This window comes from Pygocentrus nattereri, chromosome 4 (genome assembly GCF_015220715.1).
Source record: "Pygocentrus nattereri isolate fPygNat1 chromosome 4, fPygNat1.pri, whole genome shotgun sequence".
NCBI lineage: Eukaryota > Metazoa > Chordata > Actinopteri > Characiformes > Serrasalmidae > Pygocentrus > Pygocentrus nattereri.
This window is the reverse complement of record NC_051214.1, coordinates 2,810,052-2,822,551: the sequence shown is the minus strand read 5'-3', so window position 1 is coordinate 2,822,551 and position 12,500 is coordinate 2,810,052. Positions and strand designations below refer to the sequence as shown.

Below are 12,500 nucleotides of genomic sequence, written 5' to 3'. Positions count from 1 at the left end.
ATAATCAATTTAATTTACTTTTAATTCACAGCTGCAATACCCGTCATCCTTAATATACGCCAAATTATTTTTTTATAGTTCAAAACCTTCTCAGTGTCTCAGTCATCAGGCAGTGAACTCATTACCATCTCATATTACATGATGTAGCTTTCTGCGAGGAGCTTTTAGAGGGACGTCTGGTTCCCATCACCACCACTGTGAGGAGCTTTTAGAGGGGGACGTCTGGTTCCCATCACCACCACTGTGAGCGGCTCTGACTCCAGGTTTCTCTAGAACACAGCGTTTCACACCAAACCGCTCTGAACGGCTCTGTCCTTTAATTTAAACCTGAGACACAGGAACACTGCCCCCTAGTGGGAACACAAGTACACTACAAACTCCCTTAATCTTCTAGTTTGCTCCAGTCACCCTTTAAGAAAAGCACAATGTGAGCAAAACTATGACATATGCAAAGTTGCCGTTTCTTAGAAACTAACAGTTTGAATTATAACCATAAATGTTTACTATAAGTGTGTTCTGGCAGTCGTGGGCTGGAGGTTAGGGAACTGGCCCTGTGACCGGAAGGTCGCCGGTTCAATCCCCAGCGCCGACAGTCCATGACTGAGGTGTCCTTGAGCAAGACACCTAACCCCCAACTGCTCCCCGGGCGCCGTGGATAGGGCTGCCCACCGCTCCGGGCAAGTGTGCTCACTGCCCCCTAGTGTGTGTGTGGTGTGTCACTTCACGGATGGGTTAAATGCGGAGATGGAATTTCCCCGGTTGTGGGATCAAAACAGTATCACTTAATATATGTGCACTGGATTTTTAAACTCCAGTATCATGCAATCCGATTTTCTTCAATCACAGAACATTAAAGACAAAAAATACGGAGTTTGATTTGGCTACCAGTAGTCGTAGCTCTCATCCCAGCCATCAAAGTGCACCAGGAGGCGGCTGTCCACCAAGTCCGTAACCGTGGCAACGCAGACGAACGAAGGATTCTTCTTATCGACCGCCTCGAGCTTCATCCCGACTCTGAAGCCTAAAGGCGTGACCATCTGAAGAAGAAAACGTTCATTCATCTCAGCGAGGGCGGACACCTTCAGCGCAGCCAGCACATTTCATATTTCTCTCATGAGGCCGTGACGGCGAGCCACAGCGTCTTGATCCACTGCCGGGTCATTTTACTCGTTTCGGGAAATAAGTTAGTTCAAAAAACTACTTGTACAATTAAACTTACCTGTAAATGGAATAAAGACGCTTCCATACGATAAACCTACCCAAACCACGTGGGAAATGTCGAGAAATATGTTAAATCATCGTATTAATAATTCACTACTGGAACAATCCCATAAGAAGATTTATTATTAGACACTTCGGCCACATTTACGACGTTTCCACTTCACTTTCACTTCACATGCTTAAACTGAATAATTCATTTTGAACGATATGGCTCAGCACCCAGCCCTGCTGGGGAGTTCCTGGAGTTTTTAAGCTGAAGCCCACTTTTCCTCCCACTTTGGAGGACTCATAGCACTTTGTCATCTATAAAACATATTTCAGGAACCTGTGAGGTCTTTTTCTAAGAAGGACAACAAAGAGAAACAGAAAAACAACAACAACAACAACAACAACAACAACAAGAGAAAAACACAGAAAAGGCAATACAATAAAACCCACTTTTCACTGTAGGGTGAGAGACAAGAGAGAACAAAATGAGAGAAAAAGAAAGAAAGAGAAAGAGGAACAGACAAAATCAGAGAAGAAAAAGAGAAAGACTGAGAGAGGAGAGGAGAAGATAAGAAGAGGGAGAGGTGGAGGCAGAGAGAGAGAGAGAGAGACAGAGAGAGACAGAGAGAGAGAGAGCGCGAGAGAGAGACAGAGAGACAGAGACAGAGAGAGAGAGAGAGGAGAGAGAGAGAGAGACAGAGAGAGAGAGAGAGAGAGAGAGAGAGAGAGAGAGAGAGAGAGAGAGAGAGACAGAGAGAGACAGAGAACGAGAGAGAGAGAGAGAGAGAGACAGACAGAGAGAGCGAGAGAGGAGAGAGAGAGAGAGACAGAGAGAGACAGAGAGAGAGAGAGAGAGAGAGAGAGAGAGAGAGAGAGAGAGAGAGAGAGAGAGACAGAGAACGAGAGAGAGAGGGAGAGAGAGAGAGAGACAGAGAGAGACAGAGACAGAGAGAGAGAGAGAGAGAGAGAGACAGAGAGAGAGAGAGAGAGAGAGAGAGAGAGACAGAGAGAGAGGGAGAGAGAGAGAGAGAGACAGAGACAGAGAGAGAGAAAGAGAGAGACAGAGGGAGAGAAAGAGAGAGAGAGACAGAATGTGCCATAACTTTTGCACAGGCCTCATTCTATGTGTGTTAACATCAGCAAAGAAGCCAAAATGTGCAGAAGTAAACCGTTAAATCAGGATTTTAAAATATTTAACATAATTTTCCGCATTAAAAATGATGATTATTATTATTAGTAGTACTACTATTATTATGTTATTATCACTGTTATCATTATTATTAAAACGTTGGTGACTATAAGCCACTGATGAGCACGAGTAATGAACTTATTTACACTACAAAATTAACTAACTGTCACTTTACCAGGGCGCCCAAACTTTTGCACACAGCTGTAGTGACAGAACTGGAAGAAAACGAGATAAACCTCTGAACCGTGTCGCGCTGGGGAGGCCGAGGGATGGAATGCCGCACTACGGAACGCTAGATAACACCACTAACATCCCGCTGCTGTCGGAACAAAACCTCCCATCTCCACATCAGTAACTTTACAGGAGAAGGAAAAAACATACGTCACTTTTAATGCAAGTCAATGGAACCAGACGTCTTAATTAAGTCATTTTGGGTCGTTTCTGTCGGACCAATCGCCATGAAATTTACACACAATGTAAAGAGCAACAGGTGTTTTCAAATGATGTCGAAAACCGAAAAATGGAGATACGAGGGTTTTCTTCTGACAGCAGCGACAGTAAACTTTAGCTTTAGGGTGGAGTGCCCCTTCGAGTTTCCCAGTTTTGAAAAACCCACAGAACTCACCGTGTTCTGGTTGTCAAACAGGGCTTTGGGTGCTGCTTGAACTTTATTCATCTTCAGGTAGGGGCACCAGCCGAACGCTTCACTCTTCATCCCTGCAGAGTAAACAGGGCCCTCCAGTACCATTCACATACTACAGGGGGAGCTCTAACGCATTTCCTACATACTGTACATGTATGATCCATGTAAATGCAGAGAACAGTAAATACTCTCTGCAGGATGTCGACAGTAAACGTGCTGCTTTCCTGCTTAAGTGATTCAAATAACGACATAAAATCTCTCAAACTAGATTTAGAGCCAACAATAACAAAATTATGCTGTAATTATCCATCCATCCATTTTCCAAATATGTTAATTAATTTCTAACATTTTTTCTAGCACTTTATATTTTACTCCTGAGGTCCACTTATAATGTTTGTGTGCTTTGATGTTCCGAAAACAGTCATAATTTATTTGTACACGTTCATTTTTCAACCACTTTTTATCCCGTAGAATTTGTATATATATATGACTCCCATTCTAAACCCATAGGCATTAATATGGAGCTGGTCCTCCTTTGCAGCTCTAACAGCTTCCACTCTTCTGGGAAGCTTCTACAGATGTTGGGGAGGGTCTGCGGAAATTTCTGCCCATTCATCCAGAAGAGCATCTGTGAGGTCAGACACTGATGTTGGACGAGAGGTTCTGGCTCACAGTCTCCGTTCTAGTTCATACCAAAGGTGTTGGATGGGGTTGAGGTCAGGGCTCCGTGAGGGCCAGTCAAGCTCTTCCACACCAAACTCACCCAGTCATGACTTCATGGAGCTGCTTTGGTCATTGGGGCTCAGTCCAGCTGGAACAGCAAAGGCTCCTCCCCAAACTGTTCCCACAAAGTTGGAAACATGAAATTGTCCAAAATCTCTTGGTGCTGAAGCATTAAGGTTCCCCTTCAATGCAACTAAGGGGCCGAGCCCAACTCCTGAAAAACTACCCCATATCATCATCCCTCCTCCACCAAACTTTACAGCTGGCACAGTGCAGTCAGGCAGGTAATGTTCTCCAAACCCAGACTCGTCCATCAGACTGACAGATAGAGAAACGTGATTCGTCACTCCATAGAATACGTTGCCACTGCTCCAGAGTCCAGTGGAAGCGCTTTACTCCCCTCCACCCGACGCTTGGCATTGTGCATTGTGTGTGCAGCTGCTCAGCCATGGAAACTCACTTTGTGAAGCTCCTAATGTGCAGTCCCTTCTGCTGATGTTACTTCCAGAGGCAGTTTGGAACTCGTTAGTGAGAGACACCGTGTACTTCAGCACTCTGCAGCCCTCCGTTGTGAGTTTGCCTGGTCTACCACTTTGTGGCTGAGCTGCTGTTGCTCCTAGACGCTTCCATTTCCATAACACTTACAGTTGTCTGGGGCAGATCTAGCAGGACACACACACTTCACAAACTGACTTGTGACAGAGATGCATCCTATGACGGCGGCATATTGACTGAGCTCATCAGTTCGACCCTCTACAGCCAGTGTCTGTGTATGGAGACTGCAAGGCCATGTGCTTAACTTAATCCACCCGTTAACAATGGGTGTGGCTGAAATACCTGAACTCAGTAATTAGGAGGGGTGTCTCAATACTGGTGTCCATGTAGTGTGTGTACATATATATATATAGGCTGAATGGGTGCAGCAGTTTAGCCCTGCCCACTCCTGCTGAAGTTATAAGGAGTGTTTTGGCCTTTCAGGTTTTTAAATCAGGGCTTATTTACATATCGCTGCTGTCAGAAAAAAAACCTCATGGCTCCATTTTTGGCGTTTTTCAGGTTTTTTCATAATTTGAAAACACCTGTTGCTCTTCACACTGAGTGGAAAATTCATGATGACTGGACCAAAAGAAACGGCCCAAAATGACTTGGAAAGACGTCTGGTTCCATTGAGTTACATTTAAATGAAAGCAGGTTTTTACCTTCTCCTGTAAAGTTACCATTTTGGAGATACGAGGTTTTGTTCCGACAACAGCGACATGCAATCTTAAGGGGGCAGTAGCAGAAACAATTTTGACTGTTTTTGGTTCATAAAACCACACAAACATTGTAAAGTGGATCTTTAAACGGTTTAAAACACACACAGGCAAATACAGCTGCTGGCCCTGCAGTACAGAGGACGGGTACAGTACCTTTAGGAGGCTGCAGCTTGTGGCCCGTTTTCTCACACCAGCCCGCATGGTGAATATCCGAAGAGTTAGAGTTTACCCAGAAATCATAGCACTCTGAGAACTTATCAAAGTGCAGGCGGACCCTGTGACCAGAAACCTGCAAATACACAGTACAGCGGCAATAAACACACTTATATAACACAGCAGTAAAGCTTCTTTGGGGACTACTTTGCCTCACAACATGCTGCATGTCTCCCTCCACCATGAATGGAGTTGAAGTTCTCTAAACTCTCATAAAACAGCGTCTCAGTCATCAGGCAGTGAATTCAGAACCAGTTCATGTAGGAACTTTCTGTAGGAGCTTTTAGAGGGACGTCTGGTTCCTATCACCACCACTGTGAGGAGCTTTTAGAGGGACGTCTGGTTCCCATCACCACCACTGTGAGGAGCTTTTAGAGGGGGGACGTCTGGTTCCCATCACCACCACTGTGAACGGTTCTGACTCGGTAAGGTTCTCTAGAACAGAGCGTTTCACACCAAACCGCTCTGAACGACTCCGTTTCCATCTGAACCATTTAATTACGCTGAAATTTTGAAAATATGATGGAATTTTTAAAAAAGTAATCTCAAAAAAAAAGAAGAAAAAAAACGTCACATATCTTAAAATAGCCGCGTAGCCAGAATTTTGGCGGTACTTCTGTCCATATTTATAGATAATATTGTGTCATACAGCGTCAGAAACCCCACAATCAAGTCTGTTAGAGATACTAAACAACACACAGTCATGATTTAGGCATGAAGTTAGCACCACACTAACTGGTGGGACATAAGCTTCCAGTGTGTAAATGATTTTTTTGGCGAATTAAATTGGTCTAATTGTAGTGAAAGAAGCCCGTTACCTCGGCAACAGAGAGCACGCAGTACATGGAGGGGTGTTCGGGGTCGACTCCCTCCAGCCGCATCCCCACCCTGAAGCCATTCTTAGCCTGAGGAAACGACTGGTACTGCAACAGGACACAAACACAGGAATACTGGAGCTTTAAAAACGGATTAAAAGCTACAGAGAAAATCAAAGCTTCACATCCGAAAACATCAAAAGGGGTTTCTGTCCATCCTTCCGCTGTGAGAAGACCACTCAGCTCTGTAGGGCTGATATTGTCCTTTCACTCCCTGGCCACTTTATTAGAAACACCCACCTTGTCCTTCCACTCACTGGTCACTTTATTAGAAACACCCACCTTGTCCTTTCACTCACTGGCCACTTTATTAGAAACACCCACCTTGTCCTTTCACTCACTGGCCACTTTATTAGAAACACCCACCTTGTCCTTTCACTCACTGGCCACTTTATTAGAAACACCCACCTTGTGCTTCCACTAAACAGCCACTTTATTAGAAACACCCACCTTGTGCTTCCACTAAACAGCCACTTTATTAGAAACACCTCTCTCATAGATCCACTATATCAGTGCACAATTACAGCCTGTAGTTCATCTGATGCTGCACCATTTACATTAAAATTATATGATCATTTTTGTTGCATGTCTATTTATTATGATTACTGATTAGCTAATAACCCGTTTATAAAGCCCTACAGCGATGTGTGACTGCTCAATCACCTCTTTAAAAAGTTTGCTGGGGGCAGCGATGGCTTTCTCCTGCTCCAGATATGAAGCCCAACACCACGACTTCTTCTTCCCACCATATGGAACCGCTGTGAAGGACAAAACAGTAAACATCTTACAGTAGTCACAACAGTCAGACGTAGCTCATAAGGTCATTATGGCCTGTTGTTATATCCCATTGAAAATACAGGTGAGGATATGCGTTTTCTTCCGAGAGGAAATAGATGAGGTGATCCAAAAACAATCTCTAACAGACCTGATGATGTGGATTATCTATAGACAAGGATGAACATATGGATGGAATGCAGGCTTCACATTGTTACTGTTGTTTTTTTAGTTACAGTACTGTACAAAAAACTTCCAGTCAAAACAGGTCAATAAATACATATTTAATAGAAAATTACCCAGAAGCCTCAACAGCTAAATCTAATCTCAGCTGTCTGAGGGTCAATGAGTCTCGTTCCCTTCATTCCAGCTTCCGTTCTTCTCACTTTCAGCTCCTCAGAGAACCTGCAGACACGCCTCGGAAGCTCAGTCTGAGAAGCTGGTTGATGTTCTGAACTAATCAAACCCATTCAGTGGTGCTGAGGTCTGGACTCTGGGGCGGTCAGTCCATCCAGCTTCTTTGTTTGGTGTGTCCGTCTCCTTTTCTCAGTGAGGTTCTTCTTGATCAGCTACACGTCCTTTCAGACCCACAGAGCTGAGTGGTCTTCTCACAGAGGAAGGATGGACAGAAGCACCTGTGGATGTTTTCAGATCTGGAGCAGCTTGATCTTCTCCTCTCTCTCAGAGATCAAAGCTTTCAGTGCTGTTTATCTGATGGGGGCAGGTTTGGGGGCTACCAGCTCTTCCAGGTGGTTGTTAGGAGCCTCATTTTCTCTGCAGCTTTGAATCAGTTTCATCTAATGTCCTGAAATATCTCCTGAAAAACGAGCAACTGTGTTCTTACTGACTGTTTTTGGAAGCCAAATAAATGAGTGGTCACTGACTGCTGCTCAGCACTTTATGTAACGTACTTAGTCCATGTTTATGGGGAGCAGTGAGTCACACCGCGTCAGAAACCACATAATCAGGTCTATTAGAGATCCTGAACACCTCCACAGGCTCTGAGTGTGTAAATACGTGGGCGTGCAGTTAGTAAGATGCTAACTGGGTTCTAAGCTTCTGTTACTCCATTAGAAAGAGGAAAGGTTTAGGCTGTGGTTTTGGGCTGGTTGGGAAACTCACTCTGTTTGAGCAGAGCTGCGTCCCCCCTTCGCTTCCTGCGACCCCGCGGAGCGCCACGCGCCGGCCGCCGGCTCTCTTTCTCTTCCTGTTAAAAACACCCACACATTACTAAAATCTTACATTCGCTTCAGAAGCTGAATTCAAGCCCTCACACGCCACTGCAGCTCAGCCCGCTGACCAGCAGAGCGCAGCAGTGTGCGAATTTAACTGGGCTGATGGAAGTCGGACAGAACTGTAATACGATTAACCCCTTAAACTCTAAGGGCCAGATCCACAGACGTGGACTAAACTGAAACAACAGTGATTCACCACTGGAAATTCTTTTGAGACTAGGCTTGAGCTTAATCTGGGTCTGAGAACCCGACTTTCTTGATCTGGATGTGAGCACTTGAACTCCTCGCTCTCTCCATATAACTTACACATTAGTTTCATACTAGATACTCAACAGTTTATTGCATGTTATGAATAATTCATTATGAACAGTAACTGAGGAAATGCATAACATACTGAATAATTCTTAATAGGTAATGAATAATTCATAGTAGATACTGAATAATTCATAGTAAATACTGAATAATTCATAGTACTGAATAATTCATAATAGATACTGAACAATTCATAGTAGATACTGAATAATTCACAGTACTGAATAATTCATAGTAGCTACTGAATCTGTCTTAAGCTGAAAATGTAAGTTTGTGTTTTGACCAAATATCATTTCTGTAACACATTTTTGTAGTAAAAGGCACAAAATGAAAATGTGGGATAAAAGGCAGTAAAAGAGGAACTCACATTGTCTTCCCCATCCTCCTCCACCTCCTCCATCACTCCATCCATCTCTTCATCGCCCTGGTGTGGCCTCTTCCTGCTGACCCCTGTGACCTCTCCGTTACTCCTGGATTCTTCTTTCTGAGGCTTCAGTTCTCTGCAGGACGGAGCACATACAGTTCATTCCTGACAAAACTGGAGACAAAAAACAAACCACTGCACAGAAACTCAAACTCTTTGCTCTAACGCATCAATCGCTTTACAGAATAGATCACAAATCTAGATTTTCCCCCTACACATTTCAGACATCCAAACATATCGCCAGCTTTACGGGAACGACGGGATATTTTTCAAAAAACGTTCCTGGGTAATTACAACAACAACAACAACAACAACAACAACAAGCTGAAGCTCACTCTTTATGAAATAAAACAACACAATAAAAGGGCAGTTCAGTGGAAGATGTGGCTGTACACTGTAATCCTTCTTAATCTAGTAGTAAAGAACAGAATTACGAGTGTCACACCAACTTTACAGTCCAAGGATGCTCATCTTTGCCCTCTTCCACGAAGCTGTTTTGCCTGACATCATTTGAAACAACCCATTTCGCCTGACTATAAGAGCTGAGACAAGGCTTTGTTCACTCAGCAGGTCAAAGCAGCCCAAATCCGATCCGAGACGCTTTCATATGTGGCACCGAAATCCGATCCGTATCCGATCTGCGGCAGTGCGACTCAGTCTGAACAGCCAGACTGGAATTCATGCGACTTTTACGTCCGTCCAACTCGACATTCGTCATAATTTCGTGCTGCTGAGACTCATAAACGTTTAGGCGGATGTTTTCCTGTACCAATAAAACACAGAAGACTCACTGCAGCCGCTCCGGGTTTGAAGAGGTTTCAAACTAAAGAGCTGGACGCGGCCGGAGGAGCCCGAGGCTGCAGCGTCAGAGAACAGTTTAAAGAATCCGAGGACACGAACCAAAGAAGTGTCCGAGGCCTTTTTCCGGCGAACTCGAACACGCTGTGGGTGATGAGCCCAGCTGTCAGCCACTGGAACTTCATCATCGCTCCTGTGATGCTGGCGGAGACGAAACTGAAGCTCCGGGGAGCGACTGGAGTTCGTTGGCAGTCATGATTGTTTACCTCTGGATGAGCCACTAAAGCAACGTGAAGCTCTGTTCTTTTGCGCATGTGGGTCGGTTTAGGAGCTGATCTGTTCATACAGATCACATTTAAAAGATCACGTGAACAGCCAAACCAAAAAAGATCGGATTTGGTGAGAAATCGGATTTGGGCCGCTTTCTCCGGCTGGGGGTGAATGTAGCCTAATTTTTCTCGGGACCTGGAGGTCTGATTTCTGAAAACTGACAGTGCTATAGTGAAAGCTGATTAGTTTTCTGTCAGTGCGGTCACTGTATGATGACCAATCAAATTATTGTAATATCCATCAAGCTCTGACTTCTTTTCCTCAGGCCTGCAATAACCACTCTGCATCTGTTGCTATCCGCCACTGCCTCAAACCCTCATTTGTCAATGTATCAGTGTTTGAATTTGAAGCTCCTGCTGTGGTTAAAAGAAGGAAATGGGGACATTTAAAAGTGAGTTTCTGTTCTGCAGAGAGTGTCATCTTCTACCACCACAAAGCCATAAACAAATTTTAAAAACATTCTCAGTCACTGACATCAGCCTCTGAATTTAGGTTTTTATGTTTTTTTACTACACAAGATGAAATGGGTTGCATCAAAATGTCAATGTTTGACCTCTTTAACTCTGTGGGACCACCGGTGGGTCCATCCGCACTCGGTCATGTTCCTCATAACGTTCATACTCCATAAGCTCCATTCAGAAGCTGGGCGTCGTGTGAGGCTGTAGCTCTTCTCTCCAGTCTAATAGACGGTGATGTCATTTTAAACCCTTATAATAAAAGAAGCTGAACTCAGTTTGTTTTTCTACTGAAAGTCGACCCGTTTTTCCCCAAATCTGGGCTCTAAACTATAAACAGACGGCGTCTCTTCAGTGATCTGCTCTGGAAACATCACTTTTAGAAAACAACACAAAGAGCGGCGGAGATTTTTGGCTTTCAGCTGTAAATTGTAAGCATGTGGTGATATGTGGAGATCATAAAACACATTCTGTTAATTTGAGGGGAACTTTTACAAAAAAATAATAAATAAAAATGTACATTTATTTCATGCAGCTACTGAATAATTTGTCTTATGATTTGGGCAAGTAAATTCTGATGAACAAACCAAAATATACTCTGGAGAATAAGAGGTTAATGTCACTTCAATGCAAGTCATCAAAGGTAAGACATAAATGGCCCATAAACATAATTTTTATTTATTTTTTTTGCTTTCGTCTACAATGATCACTTTTACAATATTAAGTCTGTAATGTAATAATAGTAGTAGTAGTAATTAATAGTAGTCCTGCATATACTGACATCACATTTTCTTTCTTTTTTTGGCCACCTGAAGCCAAATCTAACAGCTGAGTGCAGCTTGATTGAATCCCATTCCCTAATCCTCAAATTCAAGACTATCAAAATCCACAACAATTCAGTGTATATTCCCTAACATACACCGTGATTATGCATCATTGCTAGGAATTGTGGTCACCCCACACTGAAACAAGAGGTAAAGTCTCGTTTCTCACCCTGCGTCGCATTTTTGGGTGGATTTTTGGTGCTGAATTTGCCTTTTAACCCCACAATGTGCTGTTATTGTTCGGAAGTGTGGCACCTCTCTCATAATGCTGATGTAAACGTCCGTGTGATGATGTTTCAATCTGGGCTATTTGGGATAAACCCGGGAAATTACAGAGAGCCTTTAGTCAAATTACACCCAGATTGCATTACCTCTGGTGAAACTAATCCAGCTCCAATAGGGCCTTACTGGTTTATTTCCACAAACAGACAAAATAGTTAGAAACTGCTGGTTCTGAAACCTGCTCTCATTGGCTTCTTCAGCCCTGTGTTTCTGAAACATATGGACAGATTTTCTTCACTCCTTTCTCTCTGTTGCCATGGTAGAGCTTAACCCTGGGAGAGAGAGGGATATAACACTCCTCCATGAGCAGAGACTCCCTCTCCTCCCCCAACCAGAGCTGTAAAAACACACCGGCACGCACCATCATGAAGGTGGTCATTGAACTGCATTGATTTTTGAATGTTTTAATTGATTATAATTGATTTTAATAAAAAAGCATGCACAATTATTGGCCAAAATATAGTTTTCAGGCTATTTTAAATTGCAAATAAAGGTGTTTTTATTTACGAACCTGCACTACCGCGTAAACAGCTCTTCACTTGCTATATTAACAATGAGTTACATTATATACAATAGTAACTTAAACAATGTAGATTTAAATCTTATTAACCACACTCAAAAGATGGTTCTTCAGTAAAGAAAATGGTTCTATTCTATACAGAACCATGAACACTCAAAGAACCCTCTGCATGATTAAAAGTTGTTTTGCTTCATGTAAGGGTTCTTCAGATTGATGGAAAATGGTGCATGAATGTGCTATAGACGGTCCTACACAGAACCTTTCTGAAAAGGGTTCAGGAAGGTTCTGTGTAGGGTTCTTCTGACGTAGTAATAAAAGAACCTTGCGAGTGCTATATAGGACCATCTACAGCACAGAATAACTTTTCATGATGCAAAGAACCCTGCAGAGGGTTCTTTGAGTGTTTATGGTACTAAATAGACCACTTTAATACCACTT

At 43.3% G+C, this 12,500-nt stretch overlaps 1 protein-coding gene across 6 annotated transcripts in view; it reads right to left on the bottom strand.

Moving 5' to 3' along the window:
* Positions 1 to 12,500, bottom strand: part of l3mbtl3 (L3MBTL histone methyl-lysine binding protein 3) — a 79,002-nt gene that overhangs the window by 51,557 nt on the left and 14,945 nt on the right. For all 6 annotated transcript variants that reach the window (XM_037537844.1, XM_037537843.1, XM_037537842.1 and 3 more), the window contains exons 5-11: positions 8,797 to 8,929; positions 8,005 to 8,089; positions 6,772 to 6,866; positions 6,052 to 6,156; positions 5,174 to 5,309; positions 3,024 to 3,115; positions 886 to 1,037 (exon numbers count right to left, since the gene is read on the bottom strand). In XM_037537844.1, the coding sequence (XP_037393741.1) occupies positions 886 to 1,037; positions 3,024 to 3,115; positions 5,174 to 5,309; positions 6,052 to 6,156; positions 6,772 to 6,866; positions 8,005 to 8,089; positions 8,797 to 8,929 (798 nt within the window). The remainder of the gene's footprint in view (positions 1 to 885; positions 1,038 to 3,023; positions 3,116 to 5,173; positions 5,310 to 6,051; positions 6,157 to 6,771; positions 6,867 to 8,004; positions 8,090 to 8,796; positions 8,930 to 12,500) is intronic.